The sequence below is a fragment of the Triticum aestivum genome, chromosome 1A (genome assembly GCF_018294505.1).
Source record: "Triticum aestivum cultivar Chinese Spring chromosome 1A, IWGSC CS RefSeq v2.1, whole genome shotgun sequence".
Classification (NCBI taxonomy): domain Eukaryota; kingdom Viridiplantae; phylum Streptophyta; class Magnoliopsida; order Poales; family Poaceae; genus Triticum; species Triticum aestivum.
Genome location: NC_057794.1, coordinates 82615695 through 82638820, shown reverse-complemented (window position 1 = coordinate 82638820; position 23126 = coordinate 82615695). Strand labels below are relative to the sequence as shown.

General features: G+C 44.5%; 1 protein-coding gene across 1 annotated transcript; it reads right to left on the bottom strand.

The window, feature by feature from the left end:
* Nucleotides 1-873: 873 nt before the first annotated feature.
* Nucleotides 874-13029, bottom strand: LOC123191219 (anaphase-promoting complex subunit 7). The gene is made up of 18 exons (XM_044604033.1): nucleotides 12754-13029; nucleotides 12393-12461; nucleotides 12193-12243; nucleotides 11908-12045; nucleotides 11743-11805; nucleotides 11430-11545; nucleotides 10912-10996; nucleotides 10289-10348; nucleotides 8955-9000; nucleotides 8599-8672; nucleotides 8288-8338; nucleotides 8014-8214; nucleotides 7886-7930; nucleotides 7557-7650; nucleotides 7339-7484; nucleotides 7006-7235; nucleotides 1473-1533; nucleotides 874-1366 (listed from the first exon to the last, which is right to left on the bottom strand). The coding sequence occupies exons 1-18, from the start codon at nucleotides 12820-12822 to the stop codon at nucleotides 1280-1282; spliced, it is 1686 nt and encodes a 561-aa protein (XP_044459968.1). The 5' UTR covers nucleotides 12823-13029; the 3' UTR covers nucleotides 874-1279.
* Between the last annotated feature and the right edge of the window lie 10097 nt (nucleotides 13030-23126).

Genomic DNA, 23126 nt, shown 5'->3' with positions numbered 1-23126 from the left:
AAAATACACAAAACTTTTAATTATATTGCGCTAATTTATTCAACATATATTTATAATTTACAAAGATCATATGTATTTTAGTGTTAGTTCTTATTATAATATTAACCCAAACATTCATGTTCATATAATCAAATTTCACTTAAATACAGTGCAAGCAATTCCCGTGGCAATCCGCAGGGAATCATCTAGTGTTTTTGGTTTGCACACAGTTCTCCATGCAATAAGACACTGCCCACATGCAAGTCTCCTCAGCGTCCAAAAGAAAGATCTTCAAATCACATCTAGTTCCCTTAAAAAAACTGGGATGAAAAAACCGACGTGACATAGGTGTTGAGCGAGTCAAGAATGGAGTAGGGTTAGCCTAGCACAACGGGAGAGTAGGCTTACCGGCCAACCAGTGAGATATTTGAAGAGCGCAAGTTTTGCATAATAGATTGGGAGGTTCTCAAGCGATCAACTCAGAAGCCTTTTCGAAATCCAACTTGAAGACCATGGCGTGAGCTTTCCTTGAGTGACAGGAACTGAGAAGAACAGCAGCGTAGCTTAAGCTTTTCGCAATAGACTTTCTGTTGATGAAGCTTTGGATTAGGTGGTTTAGCTTGTCCGTTCAAATTTTTTGCAATAGCCTTGCAGGAACAGTTCTGAAGCGAGATTGTTGTAAAGTCATTTGCGGATATAGCGTCCGAGTCTTTGGGAAGCAGGATAATAAGGGTTCAACGTTCGACACCTAAGTTCTGGTTGTGGAAGGCATGGAAGAAAGGTGGGACGACATGTTTAATCGAGCTGTAAAATCCATGTCCAAAGCTATGAAACAGGGTCGGAGTAAGATACCTGTTAGTGAAAAACGCTAATTTGAAACAGAACAACTCTAAGTGATCATTCAAATGATTTACTTTTTGGAACCCAGTGTTAACAAAGCACTCACGGGGTTTCCTTCCGTAACAACAGGCCACCTCCTATCCTACACAGTTACTCTCTCCGTTCGGAATTACTTGTCTCGAAAATGGATGTATCTAGAATTAAAAGGCGTCTAGATACATTCATTTTTGCGACAAGTAATTCCGAACGGAGGGAGTACATGAGAGTAACCCCGTGGGCAGTGGCACAACATTCCCACTCGTGCAATCAAACCATCGGCACAAAGTAGTTACGCCAGCCACCTTAGCAAGTACCACCAACCCCCACCCCGCACAGCAAGCCCCCTTCGGTCAGTGACAGCTTCGGCATTCATGGTACCTCCAGTATACTGATATGTGACGCCATTTTGAGTCCACAGTTCCTAAAGCAGCTCGGCGTCATCCTGGTCACCATCGACGTCGTCAGCTTCGTTCTCGTCCTCATCTTCAGGCGCATCCGGGTCTACTCCCTGCACAGGGGAATCGGAGCAGTCAACGTTTCTTATCTTACCGTGGAGCAAGTCTAAGAGGGAAACCCAAACATGACAGGAGCCACTGAATGTTAGGAGATCACACCTTCATTTGCTTCTCCAAGCGCTCCAATCCTTTCTTGGCTGCTTCATTGTGCGGGTTTATCCTGCAAAAGGGAGTTGTTTTTTCCATGAACTAGTACACAAGGCTACAAAAGGTAAAACAATAGACATGTCGAGAAGTGTTAACAGAGGTTTTCGGAACAAATATAGGCCGGTTGCCTCCCAAAATTCAGTTGACACCTGATAGAGCTTCACTGCAACCTACAAGGAGTGACGTTTCTATCTCTAGATCGGTTAAGATGCACTAGCAAACAGCTAATGGGAACTCAAAGTGATAACTAACATATGTGTGTTTGTAAAGTAGTACTCCCTCCGTTCCGAATTACTTGTCGCGGGTATAGATGTATCTAGATGTATTTTAGTTCCCTCCGTTCCAAATTACTCGTCACAGATATGTTTGGAAAGAGAAGAAGAGGTGTTGCTGAAGCTGAGCTGCTGCTGGTTGGAAAGAGAAGAAGAGGTGTTGCTGAGTTTTGCTGTTGCTGCTTATCCCGCCAAACAATGGCTGAACCAACTGGTCTTGCCGAGGCTTTGGAGAAGCTCGCTAAGATCCTCGCGGAGTCCAACTCTGGGGCCATCGTTCCTCGACAGGGAGTGGCTCAAAAGCTTGAAATGTCGCCCCTGGACATGAAGCTAGAGGGGGCAACAAATTATTTGAGCTGGTCCAGAAGGGCTTTGTGGGCTGTGGAGCAGAAGGAGCTTGATGGATATTTGTTGGGCACCGTTGTAGAACCAAGGGACAAGAGTAGTGCAGAGGGCAAGAGGTGGAAGGTCATCCACTCTGTACTTATGGTGTGGTTGTTGAACTCCGTGGTGGCCTCCATTGGACGCTCTGTGGAGGGGCTATCCTCACCTGCTGAGATATGGAAGATTCTGTCCACTCAATACTCTGGCAAGGGCAATGTCATGCTCATTGCTCAGATTGAGGACAAGATTAGGTTGCTGCGTCAAGATGATGGCATGTCAGTGATGACATACGTGGCAGAACTGCAGGCTCTGTGGGCTGACCAGGATAACTGTGATCCCTTGGAACTCTATGATGCGGCTTCAATCGAGTCAGGGCATAAGTGGATGGCACGCAGGCATGTGCTGAAATTTTTGGCTGGCCTCAAAGGTTGCTTTGATGGCAGGAAGGCTTCCCTGTTGCACCAACCTAGTCTGCCTACCATTCCTGAGGCTATTGCAGCGATGACTCAAGAGGAGGTGTGCCTATCCCTTGAGCATGCAGACATGAAGGTTGTGCCAGCTTCGACATTTGCAGTTACTGAGCGCATGGAGTGGGGAGATCCCACCAAATGTCATATCTGTGGGGAGGTAGGTCACTGGAAGAGAGAATGTCCAACTCGTGGCAGAGGCAGGGGATATAACAGAGGGGGAGCAGGCAGAGGTAGAAGTGCTAGAGGCAGAGGTGGATACTCAGAGACCTCATGGAGCCATGCTTCTAGAGGTAGAGGTGGCTACTCAGGACACTCAGGGGGTCAGAGGGCTCACATGGCCGTTGCAGGAGACACTGGGACGTCCAAAGGCAAAGATGTAGATGATGTTGTCTATGGAGACTTTGCTCACTGGGCCTCCACTGATGAAGGTAATCCGGAAAGAGCATCTCTTGCTACTAATGAGAGTGCTCCAGAGTGGGTTCTTGACTCTGGAGCATCTAAGCATGTTGCTAGTAACTCATGTGTGTTCGAATCTTACACTAAGCATCCTCCCTCTCACACGGGCACTATACAAACGGCTGATGGCACAAAACAACCAGTCATAGGGGTTGGTACAGTAAAGTGTACTCCGACCATTTCCCTATCGTCAGTTTTACATGTGCCAGCCTTTCCTGTCAATTTGGTCTCTTTCAGTGCACTCATTGATCAAATGGACTGTCGTGTGATCCTTGACAAGTTCGGTTGCTTGATTCAGGTGCGACAGACGAGCCAGACGGTTGGGACTGGCACCAAGCGTAGGGGGCTCTGGTACATGGACCAGGAGGTGCAGCCGGACTTGGTGTGTGCTGCGACCATGGAGGATAAGGAGAAGCAGGCGATGATCCATCATTGTAGGATGGGGCATGTATCTTTTGATAAGATGAGTAGAATATTTCCGGATGTTATGTGTGGAATAGGCAAAGGCAAGCTGACATGTGATGCTTGTGAATATGCAAAACACACACGGGCCTCATATGTGAGTAAGGGGCTCAGGAGCATATCTCCTTTTATGCTTATTCATTCGGATGTATGGACTAGCCCAGTGGTGTCAATGAATGGGAAGAAGTATTTTGCTACCTTTATTGACTGCTATTCTCGCATGACTTGGATTTACTTGATGCGTCACAAGGATGAGGTGTTTAGCTGTTTTCAGAACTTCCATGCTCTTGTAAAGAACCAGTTTCAGGTACAGGTCAAGGTGCTCAGGACGGACAATGGAACGGAGTATGTGAACAACATTTTTGGGGCTTTCATGGCTGACCATGGGATTCTTCATCAAACTTCATGTCCGGACACCCCCCCTCAGAATGGAGTGGCCGAACGGAAGAATCGTCATGTTCTTGAGGTCGCTCGGTCGTTGATGTTTACCATGAATGTGCCTAAGTTCTTGTGGGATGATGCAGTTATGACAGCCACATACTTGATCAACCGAACACCTTCCAGGATACTTGGCATGAAATCTCCGTCTGAGTTGATCATTGGAGATAATAAGTTTGTTGTTCCCCCAAAGTTGTTTGGCAGTACCTGCTTTTTCGTGATCACCGACCATCTGTTGGCAAGCTTGATCCTCGGGCAGTGAAGTGTGTCTTTCTGGGATACTCGTCTAGTCAGCAGGGGTATAAATGTTGGTGTCCCTCTGAAAAACGCAGGTTTGTAAGTATGGACGTTACATTCAGGGAGTCTGAGCCATTCTATGGTGAGCCGACTGATCTCAGTCTGTTGTTTGCAGAGCTTGACCACCTACACCCTGTGCATGATGGTCAAGAGGGGGAGAAGGATGTGTCTCATACTCACGGTGATCCTGTGGACATTAACACTGATAATGATGTGCAGGCTCAGGTTCAACCAATAGTGGGTACAATTCCGGTTAGTACCATCACTGATGATGATGTGCGGGCTCATGTCGAGCCAACTGTCGATACACTTAAGATTGGTGCTCTCCAGGTTCCTGTTCGGGATCGATGGCAGACGAATACCCTGGTGTACTCTCGGCGGCAACCACAAGTGCAGGGGGAGCAGCAAGGCAGGGAGGCAAGAGTTCAGGGGGAGCAGCAAGGCAGGAAGGCAAGAGTGCAGGGGGAGCAGCAAGGCAGTGAGGCAAGAGTGCAGGGGGAGCAGCAAGGCAGTGAGGCAAGCTCATCTGACACAGTGGAGCTGCCCATTGCGTTGCGAAAACCTACACGTGAAGCGGCAAGGAAGGGTGAGGTAGCAAGGAAGGCTCTGCCAAAGGATGATGCTTGTGATGACCTTGATATTGGCAATTTTGTGTCTTACAAGGCTTTGTCACCTTCATATAAGGCGTTTGTTGCCTCTCTGCAAACTATGTCTATCCCTAGGGATTGGAAGGCTGCAAAGCAAGATCCGAAGTGGCGTGAATCGATGATAGAGGAGTTAGAAGCATTGAAAAAAAACAAGACATGGGTGCTAACCACATTGCCGGCAGGAAAGAAAGCAGTGAGTTGTAAGTGGATTTTTACTGTGAAGCAGAATCCTGAGGGCAAGGTGGAACGGTATAAGGCTAGATTGGTTGCCAGAGGATATAGTCAAACTTATGGAATTGACTATGATGAGACATTTGCTCCAGTTGCAAAGATGAACACGGTACGGGTATTGGTCTCGTGTGCTGCAAACTTTGGGTGGAAATTGCACCAGTTAGATGTCAAGAATGCCTTCTTACATGGTGACTTGAAAGAAGAGGTATACATGGAGATACCGCCAGGTTTTGGCACAGAACAGACTACGGGGAAGGTATGCAGGCTGAAGAAATCCTTGTATGGTCTGAAGCAATCGCCGAGGGCATGGTTTGATAGGTTCAGACGAGCTGTTTGGAATATGGGGTATGGCCAATGTAATGGTGACCACACGGTGTTTTATAGACACACTAATAAGAAGATCACCATTGTTGCAGTGTATGTTGATGATATCATCATCACTGGAGATGATGAGGAGGAAATAAAGAGAGTGAAGGGGTGTCTGAGCAAGGAGTTTGAGGTAAAAGACTTAGGAAATCTAAAGTACTTCCTTGGCATAGAAGTGGCCCGGACAGAGAAGGGAATATCTTTGTGCCAACGAAAATACACCTTGGATCTTTTGAGTGACATGGGCATGATGGGATGTCGTGCAGCCCCTACTCCAATTGAACAAAATCATCAAGTAACAGCACAATCAGGTGAGCTAGTGAATAAGGAAGATTATCAGAAGCTGGTTGGGAGGTTATTGTACTTGTGTCATACCAGGCCTGACATTACGTATGCCGTGGGGGTGGTGAGCAGATACATGCATGAACCAAGGAGAGGGCATCTTGATATTGTTCACAGAATCCTGAGATACTTGAAGGGGACTCCGGGTAAAGGGTTGTGGTTTGCGAAGAGTGGACATCTTGAGGTGGATGGCTATAGTGACTCTGATTGGGCTAGCTGTCAAGATGATAGACGATCAACTTCAGGTTACTGTGTGTTTGTGGGAGGAAATTTGGTGTCATGGAGAAGCAAGAAACAGAATGTTGTGTCTAGATCAACAGCAGAAGCTGAATATAGAGCATTATCTCAAGGGTTGTGTGATATGCTCTGGGTGAAGCACCTACTATGCGAGTTGAAACTCTTGAGGAAGGGACCCATAAGGGTGTGGTGTGACAATCAGTCAGCTATAGCCATTGCTAATAACCCAGTTCAACATGATAGGACGAAGCATGTGGAAATTGATCGCTTCTTCATTAAAGAGAAACTTGATGCTGGGATCATCAGCCTTACTCATGTCAGCTCTGGGCAGTAGTTTGCAGATTGCTTGACAAAGGGACTGGGAACAAAGGACTGTAACTTGGCGTGTGACAAGATGGGGATGATAGATATCTACCACCCATCTTGAGGGGGAGTGTTGAACTGGTATGGGCCCTAGCCCATCAAGATCTGTCTCTTGGGCCCAAGCCCATGAGAGGTGCTGACCTAGAAGAGGAGCCCCTCTTCCCCCTGCCCCGGTGTGAGCCGCCAGACACGAGAGGAACTACTCGTGAGTCACCAGACACCACCTGCCCTCCTCTCTGTAGGTACTCCCCCTCTCATCTCAACACTAATCTCTCAGTTTACCTACATTTAATAAGCAAGTTCAATCATTTACAACCTTCCAGGTACTAATTGGCCTTGTTCGAGGGAGCAATTGACCCATTGGTGAGGGGGAAAGACAATAAACTCTGGGAAGAGAAATGCCCAGGACTGTAAATGGATAGGATTGAGAGGGTGGGGATATACATGAATCAGCATGAAGCCTTCCTACAACTTAGGGTTGCTATTTCATAGTTTCAGCTCCAAGAGGAAGTGAACCTACCTTAGTGCAGATTGATAGTGGGAGAGTGCATCAGAAAGCAGACTTGTTGCTGCAAATACTTGAGCCAACTTGATATGTAGAGAATCATCAGCCCATTGTCTTAGATATCTTTCAAGTAACAAAACTGCCTCCTTATTCCGTCCTTCAGCAACATGCAAATCAGCCAATGCCAATGCTGCTCCGAGAAATCCTGGTTCGAGACGAATAGCAGATTCATAGAACTTTCTTGCCTGGAAAATAAATGAACAACATGGATTAGTTGCCAAAAGGCACGATCACAAGGAAAAAGTATACAGAATGAAATCATAAGAAAAAAAAACTGTTTGGCTTTACCTTCTCTCTCCCACTGGAACTGATAGCATGCACATCACCAACTAGCTTGAGAGCTTTTGCAGACTGATGCATAACCTTCATTGCTTCACGTGCAGTGAATAATGCATCTTTGCATTTGGAAAGTGCTAGATAAGCACGCACCAAACCTGAGAATAATATCCATATTAAGCTGCCTGTAGGTTTTGGATAAGTAACCAGAAGTATCTATGTGTAACAACCTTGATAAGAGCGAAGATCAGCCCTTAGTTCTTGAGCTCCCCTGAAGTCTGTTACTGCCAAATCTGGTCGATTCAATGAAAGATGCAGATTGCCCTTAAAGAACATAAGCAAATAGTAAGCCCACCACCTGGATAACAAAAAACAAAGATAGGATCCTAGCCATATACGAATTATGAAGTATAAGCCAACAATCACAACAGGTTTGTTATAAACCCGCCAAGCATGCTTGTATACTTCATTGCAACATTTCCAGAATATGACAATGCAGGCGGACACTGGTACCAAAACATATTTATGTTGTATGGTCAATAACGTTCTGTTTTCTTACCTTCATAATATAGCCGGTTATATGCCTATCATCAACTCGAAGGCTCTGCAAAATGTAAAACAATGTAAGGAACATTACATGGAAGGTTCGCTTCCACAAAACATATCTTATCTACAAAATGTGCATACCTTTTCAGCATATGTCAAAGCTTTTCTTTCATCTTTTCTTTCCCAAAATGCTGCAAGAGCAATACATGTTTCTGGTCTTGCAGGATCAATATGCAGCATATCATGTACCAGTTTGTTTAGCTTAGTGTAGTCCGATTTTAATTTTAGGAGGATTGCATACTCATCCATATATGCCATGATGTTTGGATCAATTAACCGAGCCTGCGAAGCACCAACCGTTTTAGAGATGTATATTTCCTTATAAGGAACTCGAAGGCTATACTTGTTCCTTTACCTTCTCAAAATTCATGATTGCTTCTTCATTCTTGCCTATGATAGTTTCAACCTAGAAATAAGAAGCAGAAAAATCAGGATAGACAATGAATAAAGATAATTAAATTCACACGAAAAAACAAAATGTGATGATGAACTATGACTTCCAGAAATTCTTTACATAACTGAGGAACATAGGAGCATCAAACTTACAGAAATCAAGACATGCATAACAAAGAGGCATTACATGAGAGAGAATAACTTGATGGTTCTACTTCAATATACAACATATACAGAAGCGCAGCAATGGGAAACTTGAAGAAAGAGATAAACCTTCGCAATTTCCAGCAAGATGTGCACATTATTGGGAAATCGTTGCATTAGTTCCAGGTATATATCCAGGCCACCTAGAAAAGGTAAAAAAACAGTAAGCTTATTTATTATGATGAAGAACCTGAAGTTTTGAAAGCTGCAAATTATGCCCAACAGATTACTGAAACTGAAGTTTTGAAAGGTTGACACAGGATGGAGCTACATGGTGATATGTTATTAACAACGAATCATTTAACCAGTACTCAATATCCTTTGCAGCCATACGAAATAATTCCTTGATCAATCAATAAAAATCAACTAAGCACATCTTATGCTAGAATCATCAAACAAAATCTGGAAAAAGTTCATCGCAATACCTTTATAATCATGTGAAGCAATGCAACACTGGGCCTCTACATACCGCTATTAAGAAAACAATAATTGAAGTAAATTAATTATTTGAGCCAACCCATAACAAGAACAAGATGTATGATCAAATATTTGCTGAAAGAGAAACACAGTTTCTGAGGAACCAGTAACAATCACTGCAATAAGAAATACACTTTAGCTGCGGAAAGAATAATGTGGATCATTTGGTAAATTGTAAAAATTCCACCTAATCAGTTTGCATTAATGGTATCCTTACATTTCCCATTTAATCACACCTAATCAGTTTGCATTAATGATAGTAAAGAAAGTAACAGAAGTGCAGGTGTACATTGTTGTGGCCTATGTTTTTAAGGCGGTAAGGCGAGGCAAGGCGCTGGGGGGGGCGCCTCACTGCCTAAGCGCTAAGGCACAAGGCAAGGCGAAACCTTAGAGAGTTCTAAGTAGTAGAATTGAGCAGAATTTGGTAGGCAACTGCAGGAGAGGTAGGTGATGGTTGCTTGCTGCTGCCTGCTGTCCTGGAGAGGAGGGGGAGGAGGATCTGCTGGAGAGGAGGGGAGGCGGATCTGCTGGAGAGGAGGGGGAGAAGCAGCCGGAGAGGAGGGGGAGAAGTTGCTGGAGAAGCTCAGATCCAGCCGCCAGAGGTGGGGTTGGGGGAAAACTGAAACTGGTTAGGGCTCTCTCTCCCCCTGCTAGTAACTGTTGGCGCCCAGACTCTGTTTCCCGCCCTTCTCTTCCCGCCCAGAGCTCTGTTTCCCGCCTGAACTCCCTGCCCTGTCTAAGGCGTCTTCATTTGCCTAAGGCGGGAAGAATGGCGCCTAGGCGGACGCCTTGGACGCCCTATGGACTAAGGCGGACGCCTTAGGCATGCACGTAAGGCAAGGCCGACGCCTTGTAGCCTGGGGGCGCCCTGACGCCTAGGCGTCGCCTAAGCGACGCCTTAGGGACGCCTTAAAAACAATGGTTGTGGCAGTTGTGGCAAATTCTTCAGAGTCGAAAGAAGGCCAAAGGTGTGTTCCAATTTAGTAAAGTTTAGCATGTAGACTGTGTAGTGCTGCTTTGGCTTTCAATCATCAATGTGCCAAGGAGATCTAACATAGGATAGCAATCACCTATTTTGTAACTTAGGGTATACAAGATTAAACGCTGTATGCCATGCAAGCTTATCTGCTGTCAACATAAATTCATTTCAATATATTACTTTCATTACTATTGGTGGCAATGTGACATGCCTCAAATGGTAATGTTTCAAATATGTATGAAATCCCATGGAAACATCAGCAGCCTGCCTATATGCAACAGGAGTGCAGCACATTTCACTTACATTCCACCAACGTTGTGCATCCAAAAAATCACCTGGTGGCTTGCCTCCTCTATTTGGTGCCTACAGACGAATATAATAATCATTCCAGATTTCTAAATTTCAGCAAATAATGATTCAAAAATAAATTTTACACTGGGCAATTGGATGTTCCTTATTTCTGCATAGTTTGTATATGCAGTGCTCACAGCTCAAAGATTTATACACATCAACTGTTAATAACTTATATGTACAGAAGATATATGCACCAAAAGGGGGTAAATTTTGGTGCAATGATGGTTCTGTAACTATGTTCAACTATGCGAAGGTAAATAGTGGAAGTATACGCAATTCAGAGATATCCTTGAGCAACCCATAAATAGAATACAACTTACTGCATACTCCACACGTAAAACAGAAGATGTGGGAAATTTATCAAGGTGGTACTGTTTAGATCAACACATTGAACAATAAAACATGATTAGAGAAGAAGACTTCGTATTTAGGAAATTTGACAATCAATCAGCAATTCAGCATACAGAAAACTAGCATAACGGATATTTATCTGTTCTCACTAAAATTAAACTATTCATCTAGAGAGACCATGCTTCCTTTTGAGATCTTAAGCAAAAGAAATGGACACTTACTTGTGCAAATAGTAAAGAGAACTCCTTTGAAGAAAGCCCCATTTCAGCCAAAGCTGCAATAGCCTCAAATACATAAGGGCATTGCCTAGAAGAAAAGCATAAAGATGTCGAAAACAACTTGTCAAATTACATCATGAAGGAGTAACCATATGAGGCAATGCGATAGAACAGGAAATGTCACTATCAATTTATGCCTATTACCTACTCCCTCTGATTCATAATATAATTACTTTAGGACAATGACACAGTCATCAAAGTAACACTTTAACCATAAATGATTAAAAAATATGTCGTTACAACAGATGTAATTCAGTAATTACATGTTATACAAATATCATGAGAAATCTAGTAATATCAATACTATATTGAACATTTTGGTAATATTTTGTATAATGATGGTCAAGCCAAAAAAATATTTAACTGACAGAACCTCTAAAGCAGCTTATATTATGCATCAGAGGGACTATTAAGTTGCAGAATTCAGGATCGTAGAAAACAAATCATTTGGTATGTTGTACCTCAAACACTCTTTATAACATATGGCAGCCGCACGATTATTTCTGGATATTCGATAAAGCTTGCCTAACATCAGATTCATTTTTAGATTTCTCATTTTAGAAGGAATCCCTTCCATCTGCAGAAAACATGTAGATCAAACTCTGCATCATTTGCCATTGCCAAAAGAACAAACCACATCTAGATCCAGACCATCCTACTTATATTTAAAGGTTTCGTATTTCAAATATCGACCAACACTTATATGAGCATAAAAAATGTTTGCTAAATTTAGCAAACATTAACACAGACTCACAAAGAAAGAAAAGCCCGAACCTCTTGGAGTGCTTCACGATACTCATGTAAAGCAGAATGGCAAATAGCTATTTTAGACTTCACCTACAACAGTAGAGCAAAATTGCACTGAGTTATTTGCTAGGGTTGTATAGAATAAAATACCAATCCAAGAAACACCAGAATGGTCTACTGAGCTGTTCACACCTCATTTTCATTGAATGGCATAACATTTGAAGAATTTGGAGAAGGTGACCGGCCGGTAGTGGAAACTGAGATTCTGGCAGTACTTGTTGCTTGTCTGGGGATACTTTTGCTACATTGCATAGCTTGCTTGTAGGCATTCTATAATGATCAAAAAGCGGAAAATAAGAAACTTAAATTTCAACAGTAAGCAGCAAACTGTCACATGTATGCTCAGCTTTCCGACACAATAAAGCTCCTCATAGCATTCTAAATTTCTAATAAACCATGGTTTCTCGGCAATATTACCAGTGCCCTCCGAAATTCTTTCTCCCCATACAACGCATCACCGTGCAGGACCTGCAGTACAGCACGCAACATTTCAGGCACGAGATGTGAAAAATGCGCTATCTAGGCAATAGAAATGGGCATTCGGCAGCGCAACATTGTGTAAGAGTAGGACCGAGCTAGCATCAGCTTCCCCTACCGAGCTAAACAGGGCAACTTACCAAGCTTTCCGCCTTCATGGATATGCTGGCCTCATTACTTGCACCACCAGAAGACACAAGAAAGCATCCCTGCAAGTCATGAAGAATTATTATTACCACCTGAAAAACCTCTGTTCAGAAGGAAAATCTAACGAGAAACAGTGTTATGGCCCCCTTTTTGCTTTCGCAACTCGGCTAAGGCCCCCTTTTGGAACGCGGCATTCTTCTTCAATTCATAGACCGCCAAGCCACCTCGCTCCCTAGGTCAACTACCTAGCCACCAACGAGCAGCCCGCGCACGCGCGCCACATGCAGCGGAGCAGTTGATCCGGGGCAAAACCCTAGAGATTCGGAATGGGGGGAAGGCGCAGGGGTTACGTACGAGGGTCTGGGCGGAGTCGAAGATGCCGGCGTCGAGGAGGGCCGCCATCGAGTCCCGCGCCGCCTCCATCTCCGGCAGGCTGTCCGATCCGGCGCGGCGCGCTGTCCGCGAGGGTTTGCCGAGGAAATTTTGAATTGGGATTTCGCTGCTCGGTTTGATTGGAGAAGCGTCACTGCCTTTCCTCACTGCTCAGTACACCGAAGAAACGAGAGTAGAAGGAGGTTCGGAATGGGCACTACCCGGGCTTGTGCGGCCCAGTTGGGCCCGCTTCGAATTTTCAGGCGAGTGGCGGGCAATATTTTCCGTTTGGAGAAAATCTAACGCGAGTCGTTTCGCTCGAATAGTACCAGACCGCTAACCGAGCACCGACATCACCGGCATATATACGTGCCGCTCGTCGTATGCGTCGGCCGGGCGTGGTGGTGCGCGCCTGTGACTCCAGCTTTGGAGGGCTAGAGTTGGCATCTGTGGTTTGGGGCTGTCGGGGGCGCACACGCACGATCCATCAGGAAATTATCGCGTTCTCTGATTTCAGAGACCGATCTTTCCCTTCTCTTATCTCCTCTAGAGAGAGCTAGAGCTTAATAATATGTCGGCTGCGGGGAACACTCCCAGCCGTAACCCGCCTCTTACAAGATGATCTTGGACGGTTCTCCTTTAAAGGAGCCCCCGCCACGTGTGATTGGCCCTAGCCCTAGCTCTCCTAACCTCATATGCCAACTCTTTTTCCCTTTTTACCGTTGAATTATATAGGTGGGTCATTTTCTTTTTGCAAAAATGATCCATAGCTATTACTTTCTTTGTTTCATAATGTAGTGCGTGTAAATATTTTAAGAAGTAAAACTTTACTAACTTTGACCAAGTTTTATGTAAAAAAAATATACATCTAGAATGCCAAATACTTTCATTAGATACTTCACAAGATATATTTTTATATTTTACTAGCAAAAAGGCCCGTGCGTTGCTACGGGTTGAACATTGGCCATGTCGACCGCTCATACATGTAAACATGGCAACCTAGAGGCTTCACCTATACATCTAACAATATTCAGATTGTGCAAAGTGCAATCAACATAGAATTTTTCATCAATTATGGGAAATCCAACTTCCAGTTCAAACTCATTTAATTAAATTCAAATGAGTTTGACATTAAACTTTTCAATTATGCTCATTTCTATTTTTTCTGGATCAAGCACATTTGTGTGACTCTGGAATAAATAGCCCCTTGCCAAAAACCCATTCCTAACCCTTTCTCCTTTTTGCTCTCTCTGATTATATTTAATAAATAGAAAGAAAAGAGAATAAGAGAAGACGAGAGTAGCCCGCCAGGCCGGCCCAACCGCAGCCCACCCTGATTCCCACTCATCTCTCTTCCTCTCGATTCCCTCGGCGCCGCCACTCACACGCGCACGCATCGCGTCAGGAGAAGAGCTCCTCGCGCACCGACCACCTGCCCTGGAGCTCGACCCCGGATGCGCCACCGCCGCCTTCCGCGGTGAGGAGCGGAGATCCCTCGCGTCGCCCTGCTGCTCTCCTCCTTCCCTTTTGCCTGCCTGCTCTTGCCTTCACCGTCACCTTCAACCGCTCCTCGGTGTAGTCCATGCACGTCTCACCTTTACTAACCCTCTATACTTTTATTTAATCCCTGTGCCAATGAATTCTCGTGTGTATCCCTCTTGTGTAGGCTGCTTGTTGATGTTTCAGGGGACTTGCCAGCACTTATGAATTGGTGAAAATTGATATAAGAAAGCAAGGTGGGACTATTTAACAAAAAAGATGCATGCATGTTATTATGAAATAAATTATGTAATGTGGCTTCCGGTCCATAAAAGATGACCCAACAGTTCATTGATTCGATGCAAAGAAAGCCTTGTAACGCGGTACGTGTGAGGGAAAATACTGTTGGCCGCTCATTGGGGCAAACTGCCGGCGCTTCGCACAGGAGCTAGCGACCGAGCAATGCTTTGGGCCGGCCCATTTACGTAGATAGCTCATGAACTGCACCACTCCGGTTTTGTGAACCCTCTAGAAGGTTCCATGAACCGGGTTTTTTCTCTTATTGGTTTTCCACTTTTCTGTTTCTTTTTTTTTCTTTTCTTTCATTTCTGTTTCAGGTTTTCGTTTTTTGTTCCCTTTTCTTTTTCAAGTTTATTTTTCTTTTACAGAACATGTTCGTGGTTTTACAAAATGTTTAGGATTTTATTTTTTATTTATTTTTCTTCTCTTCTCTTTTTAAAAAAATTGAAAATTTTAAATTTTGTTCATGTTTCCAAAAAATGTTCTCAAAATTAAAAAATTGTTCTCGTTACACAAAACAGTTCAAAATTTTCGAAATTCATAAAATCTACCGGATTTCAATTTTTTGTTCACATATTCAAAAAATATTTGCACTTCCAAGTTTGTTCATGGTTTTTCAGAATTGTTCTCCATTTCAAAATATGTTCTCAAGATTCAAAAAATGTTTGTGCTTTAAAAAATTGCTAACGCTTCCAAATTTGTTTAGGATTTTTCAAAATTGTTCTTAATTTCAAAATTTGTTCTCAAGATTCAAAAAATGTCCGTGCTACAAAAAATAGTCCATGCTTCCAAATTTGTTCTCAAGATTCAAAAATTGTTTGTGCTTTAAAAATTGCTCACAAATTCTAAAAATGTTCATGTTTTTGAAAAATGTTTGGGAAATTCAAATTTTGTTCATTTTCATAAAAATTGTTCACGTATTCAAAAAATGTTCAGGTTTCAAAATTTGTTCACAAATTCAAAAAAATGTCCGCATGTTTAGTTTTTTTCACTAATTCAAAAAATTGTTCCTGTTTCCGAATTTTGTTCACATATTTCAAAAAATACTGCAGTTTATGAAGTTTGTTCACATTGTTTTTACAAAAATCATGTTTTTGAAATCCCTTTGCCAAATTCAAAATTAGCTCAATTTTTGTAAAAATAGTTTAATTTTGAAAAATTCTCAGTTCTCCAATTTTGTTATTGTTTTCAAAATATGTTTTGCGTTTATGAAAAGTAGTTCATAATTTATATATATTCACGTATTCAATTTTTTGTTCCTGTTTGTTTTTAAAAAATTTGTGTCCCCTAATAATGTTTGTGTTTCGAAAAGAGTTTCTTTTTTAAAAAATTATGCTTCAAATTTTAAAACAAGTTTTAATGTGCCGCGGATTATAGATCATATACTCTGGGCTGGCATTGTACATACTAAACCTCAGTTACTACAGTGGTTGCGTGCTCGCTTCTCTGGCGGGAGGACTTGAGTAGGATATCTTTCCCACAAGTTTTATTTTTTGAAATTTGGCGGAGTGGTTTTTATTTTTCGCCGCCGCTGGCAGTTTCTTTAAGTTTCAGAGTAACACGCTTGACGTGGAGGCTAGCGCGTCGCGCATATATGTAGCAGGTCGCGGGTTCGATTCCCATCGGCTTTGTCTCTCGAAAGTGCTCATAGGGATAGGGTGTGTGTGCGTTTATAAGAACAAATGTATGTGCGTGTATATAAACGCTCGTGGTTGTGTTGATGCTAAAAAAATGTCTTTTCTAGTTGATCTTGGATGTCGACTGATCCAAGGGTTGAGGCAACCGATCCCTGGCATCTGTCAGATGGCGCGTAACAACTATCCAAGCTTCTTTCGTGGGTAAACAAAAAAGCAGCATTAGAAAGGCGTCGAGGCTTAGTGTTTGTCATAGTATTTCTCCGTTCAAGTGGACCAAATGTTAATTTTTTTTTATTAACCGTGAAGCGTGGGAACCCAGTCTTGTGACATCCCCTTTCCTTTCCTCCATTCCAACTAGCAAAAGAAAAGGTTTCCTACTTGTGACGTCCCTAATTCAATCGTACACTAATCATACTAGTATAACGCCCGTGCGTTGCCACGGGCTCTTCAAAATTTATAATCAGTATCTTTCGTTTATCATCCCCTCATATTGGGTGATTATGGAGTGCTCTAATTAGAAACACAACAATCAAATATTAGGAAATTTCACCGAACGAACAACAAGGAATAATACGATATCTATCAAACGAATAAAATGAGGTCATATTTTTGGTCCGTCATGCACTTCTGTTGAAAAGTGCCTATCCCTTTTAGAATCAACCCACTGTTTGCTCGCACGCAAAAAAAATACATCTCTAAAGTGGGGAACCGATCGGTGCCAAAAAGAACTCAAACTCTTATCCAATCTCGACTTCGTGCTCTTCCACTTCCATTGATAAAGATGGGACGTCAAGGGTTTCATCATGATGACCTCGAGCAGCCGCCGACATCCCTCCCCACATCTACCCCTACCCCCTGCTGCCGCTTGCACTGTCCTTGCTCCTCGAGGGAGCTAGGGACACAATGTTCTCTAGGATGGGCATGACCAGATCCACGAGGAGGCCACATTCTTCCATGGGAACCCAACCAAGCACACCACCCTCCGCAACCATCCAATCCCAGCCTAACAAAGTCAAGACCCGCCATCGATCCACAAATCAGGCTCGCCGCATCCAGGTTCACTGCAAGTCTGCGACGAGTCTGTAGTCGACATCTTGACTTTGGCTATCCCCACGGAAGAATCATCGGATCCTGCTTACTTTTACCATCACTTCGTCTCTTCCCAAGGCAGCGACACCACCCAGCCAATCACCACCACCGCTTGCGGCTTGCCTACATAAAATCATGAGAAATCCCCACGGCGGTGCTGTAAGATCACCTTGGCGACCTCGACAGTGACCGACTGGTCTAAGATCTAAGCTAGCCGCTCTTTGTAGAAACCAATAGAAGTAGGCATGTGACTCAGATTTGTTCTTTGGTGTGCATGCGTTTCTTGCTGCCCACCAGCTCTTGTCTACAACTCGCCTATCTCTGTACCAGCTCTTGGTCTACAACTCGCCTATCTCCATGCTCGAGACGACCAAGCTCGATGCGCAAGCCGCATACGTCTGCTAGAGCTATATCCAGGCCCTATGATTTTTGGATCACTGGCACTATGGGTGCCAGGACCGGAGTCGCCCTCATCCACCAAGTGGATCAAGGAGGCCCACCACCTAGACTCTACATCGCAACATTTTGTGTTTTCCTATAAAAAGTAAAGAACCTTCTCTAATAAACGTAAATATAACCTTTTGGTTTTATAGTCTCAACTTTCCTACACTCCAATACCAGAAGGATTTCTTGGTTTTATTTAATGACCTTCTTGAATGTCATTCACTTAGAAAGGTAGTAATACAATCTGTGATATTAAGGCAAATTATTAGTCATATTAAAGTGCAAAAGGCCCTATAGGAGTCAAAGCATGACTTTTATGGTTATACTGTAATTTGCAAGATCTGAGATTTATGCAAGTGTACAATTAGAGAAGAGCCAATTAAATAGATTTTCACATTCAGAATAGTACGATTAGCAGTAGCACTTCAATTTTTTCATGTTTGATTAGCTTGCTAGGTGGTTATCACTAAGCATGTTGGAACGATGAGCATAACCTAACTTAGTTCAGTACGTGTTGCTGCAAATTAGTTCAGTACGTACGAAGCTGTTGCTAATTTCAATGCCTGGCTGTTGCAAGTTTCTAATGAAAAAGTACTTCAGGTCAAAGGTCAGGGAATATACACTTTTGTTATCATGGTTGTTTCCTTATAGTGAACAACTTTGATCACCACTTCAGCAGCTACTATCTATAAGAAGACATTAGCTAAGTAGATACAGGCAAAGAAAGCATGTAGGCAAAACCAGAATTAAAAACATCCTTCTCAATGGAGCTCGTGCAGTTCGGAAGACCCTAATCATCGATGAGGGACCCCTCCGATGGTAGCATGGCGTGACAATTGCCGTCAATGACGACACCCAAAGTACCTTGCACAATCCATCGATCCAGTTCGGAACAATCAAGCACATACCTTGCAAAGTGATGTGGATCTGAAGCAGAGGTGGGAAGGTAAAGGCTCAGGTGAGGTGGAATGAGACGTTGATATAGACGTGCACGCATGAGAATAAGGCGGTGCCCAGGATGGATCTCCATCGGAGGAGGCCGGATCCGCTGGGGAGGAGGTCGCTGTAGTACCTGCCATCTGTGCGATGGATCACGGGGCTGGCAGGCAGGGGGAGGGGATAGGAGGGAGCGGGTGGGCTAGAGCGCAGATGGCGGGTGCCCCCGACGACGGCTGGGAAGGATGGTGGAGGAGGTGGATGAGGATGGCGGCGGCGGCGTCTGCGGTTGCGCCTCGTCCGCAGCCGTGCTGGTGGTGGTCGATGCGAGAGCCGGATGGCGTCGGCCAGAATCAGGCAGGGGCGACAAAGATTTAGAGGAGAGAGAGAATGGAGGCGATGAGCGATGGGAGGAAGGGCCACCGGCGATTGGGGTGGCCTCAGATCCGCCCTCCGTGGCCGCCTATTTCATGGGACGAACACCCGTGCTCACCGTCGGGCTCGCCTTCGGCCGCTGCCTCGCCGACATTCACGACGTAGAGCCCCTTCCTCCGATCCCATTTGCCAGGGAGGCAGCGCCATCCTTCATCGCAGAGAACGAGTCCACACTGAGATCCCAACCAGATCGTGATTGCGCCTCCCCAAACCGCAGCGGCACATCCCACTCCATCAACGACCAACCTATATGAGGCGGAGGGTCAGTGTAGGACGCGAGCGCCGTCACCATGGACGTGGGGACGCCGTAGGTGGGAAGGAGGCGGCGACGGCGTCTGTGTCAGGAAGATCGCACGACGGCAGCGGCGTTTACTCGAGGGGATCGAGAGGAGCTGCGTTTGGTGCCGGGTGGGTTCTTTGGTGCGTGCGTGGGGCTGGAGATTGTGATAGGTGATCAGGTGAGGGCGTGCCATACCTGGATCGATAGCCTTACCATACCTGGTGGTAATTTAAATTTATTACCATATTCGATATTTCCCGAGTTATGGCCTTACCATACCTGGATTGATAGCCTTTGGGGTAATTTAAATTTATTACCATATAATTACCATATTCAAAATTTCCTGAGTTATGACCTTACCATACCTGGATTGATTTATTACTATACGTGGATTAATTATGATTTATTACTATATGATTTATTACTATACGTGGATAGCCTTACCATACCTGGTGGTAATTTAAATTTATTACCATATTCGATATTTCCCGAGTTATGGCCTTACCATACCTGGATTGATAGCCTTTGGGGTAATTTAAATTTATTACCATATAATTACCATATTCAAAATTTCCTGAGTTATGACCTTACCATACCTGGATTGATTTATTACTATACGTGGATTAATTATGATTGATTACCATAAATAAGTTGGGTATTGCCCGTCAGACGAGAAAAGAGAAAAACCGGTGGGAGGGGCTGGTGGGAGGTGGGACGAAGAAAAACCGGTTGAAAATAAACCGGTTGAAAATAAACCGGTTGAAAGTGGGGGGACTATTCAACCAATTCGTCCATTAGGAGTAGAGATACGCAAACGTGTACGATCAAGATCAGTGACTCGGGGGGAAGATATCACAACACAACTCTACAAATAAAAATAAGTCATACAAGCATCATATTACAAGCCACGAGCCTCGAGGGCTCGAATATAAGAGCTCGATCATAGACGAGTCAGCGGAAGCAACAATATCTGAGTACAGACATAAGTTAAACAAGTTGTCATAAGATGGCTAGCACAAACTAGGATACAGATCGAAAGAGGCGCAGACCTCCTACCTGGGATCCTCCTAAACTACTCCTGGTCGTCTTCAGCGGCCTGCACGTAGTAGTAGGCGCCTCCAGAGTAGTAGGAGTCGCCATCGACGGTGGCATCTAACTCCTGGGCTCCAACGTCTGGTTGCAACAATCGGGTATAGAAAAGGGGCAACCGTCAGTACTCATACAAAGTACTCGCAAGTAAGGAGCTACACTACATATGTATTGGTATCAATGAAAAGGGTAGTACTCTTTTCCGATTTATAGGGTTTATCTCAAAATTTTAGTTTTTCCATTTTACAAGGCTCAATTTGGTTGTTCCCCATCACATGTTCAGATTCCAAGGTGCATTAAATCATTGCATGCAAGTATTAAGAGAAAACTGACCGATGCATGTACTTTATGCATGCATGCATTGCAATTAATGCATTGGTAAACATAGTTTTTTGAGGAAAACAAGATCATTAATTGGGTGCTTTTGCAAACTACAAAAACTATTCCACCACTCACCATCTACCTTGGTTGGTGAGATTTTTAAATTGAACCCTATAAACCGGAAAGGAGGGAGTATATGTGAACTGAACTGCAGAATGCCAGAATAAGAGGGGGATAACTAGTCCTATCGAAGACTACGCTTCTAGCAGTCTTCACCTTGCAGCATGTAGAAGAGAGTAGATGGTAAGTTCACCAAGTATCATCGTATAGCATAATCCTACCCAGCGATCCTCTCCTCGTCGTCCTGTTAGAGAGCGATCACCGAGTTGTATCTGGCATTTGAAAGGGTGCATTTTATTAAGTATCCGGTTCTAGTTGCCATAAGGTCAAGGTACAGCTTCAAGTCGTCCTGTTACCGAAGATCACGACTATTCGAATAGATTAACTTCCCTGCAGGGGTGCACCACATTTCCCAACACACTAGATCCACTTTGTCCGGACACACTTTTCTGGGTCATGCCCGGCCTCGGAAGATCAACACGTCGCAGCCCTACGTAGGCACAACAAAGAGGTCAGCACGCCGGTCTAAATCCTATAGCGCAGGGGTCTGGGCCCATCGCCCATTGCACACTTGCACGCTGCGTACGTGGCCGGCCAGCAGACCTAGCCTCCCTTATACAAGAGCGGGTGTTCTAGTCCAAACCGGCGCGCGCCGCTCAGCCGCTGACGTCAATAAGGCTTCGGCGGATACCACGACGTCGAGTGCCCATAACTCTTCCCGCGTAGTTGGTTAGTGCGTATAGGCCAGTGGCCAAACTCACATCAAATACCAAGATCTCGTTAAGCGTGCTATTTTGAAATAACCGCGGATGCCGACCAGGGCCAGGCTGTGATATCCTGGCTTATTAGGGATGATAGACTACTCATAACAATAAGGAATTCCTTCTTTCCGGAAGCCAATTCGGACAGAACTCCAAAGTTAAGCGTGCTCAGCTTGGAGTAATTTCAGGATAAGTGACCAACCGGGAAGTTCCTCCCGGATGCGCACGAGTGAGGACAAAGTGCACAGAAAAGACTAGTATTGATCTATGGGGCCAATCTAGATCCCGCCAGGAGTAACGACCACCGACGGGTGTGTCCTGGGCGTTACAAGTTGGTATCAGAGCCGACCCTCGCGGTTACATGGATGTTTGCAGACAGGTGTGCGATCATGTTGTTCATGGCGTTTATGACCCGTCGTGGCACACGACATGGCACATGTACCAGACTGGATGCACAGACGTATGTGCCAAGAGGGAACGTTCCTGTGGCCCGACGAGGATGTTGGTTCCTCTGAGTGGGGGTGTATGTGATAGCCTGGCTTATTAGGGATGATAGACTACTCATATCAATTAGGAATTCATTCATTTTCGGAAGCCAATTCAGACAGAACTCCAAAGTTAAGCGTGCTCAGCTTGGAGTAATTTCAGGATGGGTGACCGACTGAGAAGTTCCTCCCAAGTGCGCACGAGTGGGGACAAAGTGCGCAAAAAAGACTAGTATTGATCTGTGGGGTCAGTCTAGATCCCGTCAGGAGTAATGACCACCGGCGGGTGTGTCCGGGGCGTTACACAGGCCCACCTCTCTCGTAGGTGGTCTCAACCTGCCCTGTCGCTCTGTCACAAAGTAACAGCCGAGGGCCGTCGGGAACCCAAGCCCACCACTACCTAGATGAAACCACCTGCCCCTTCAGCCCCACATCGGAATCACTTGCGAGCACTCTACGAGCCGACCTGACTTTAGTCACCACATGTATCACATATTACATATATAAGTATATACCCGTGATCACCTCCCAAGTGATCACGGCCCGACAATATAGCATGGCAGACGGACAAGAAGGTAGGGCCACTGATGAAATACTAGCATCCTATACTAAGCATTTAGGATTGCAGATAAAGGTAACAACAGTAGTAGCAAGGACAGGCTATGCAACAGAAAAGGATTAACGGAAATCAGTAACATGCTACACTACTCTAATGCAAGCAATAGAGAGGAGAATAGGCAATATGTGGTGATCAAGGGGGGGGGGCTTGCTTGGTTGCTCTGGCAAGAAGAAGGGGTCTTCAACACCGTAGTCGAACGGGGCAGCAGCGGCGGCGGCAGTCTTGGTGTCTAACAGGAGAAGAGGGGGAAGAAACAATAAATACAATGCAAACAGATGCATGACGATGCATGACATGACAAAGCATGATGCTAGGTGTGCCCAATCGCGATAGTAGGTTACCGATGAAAGGGGGAAACAT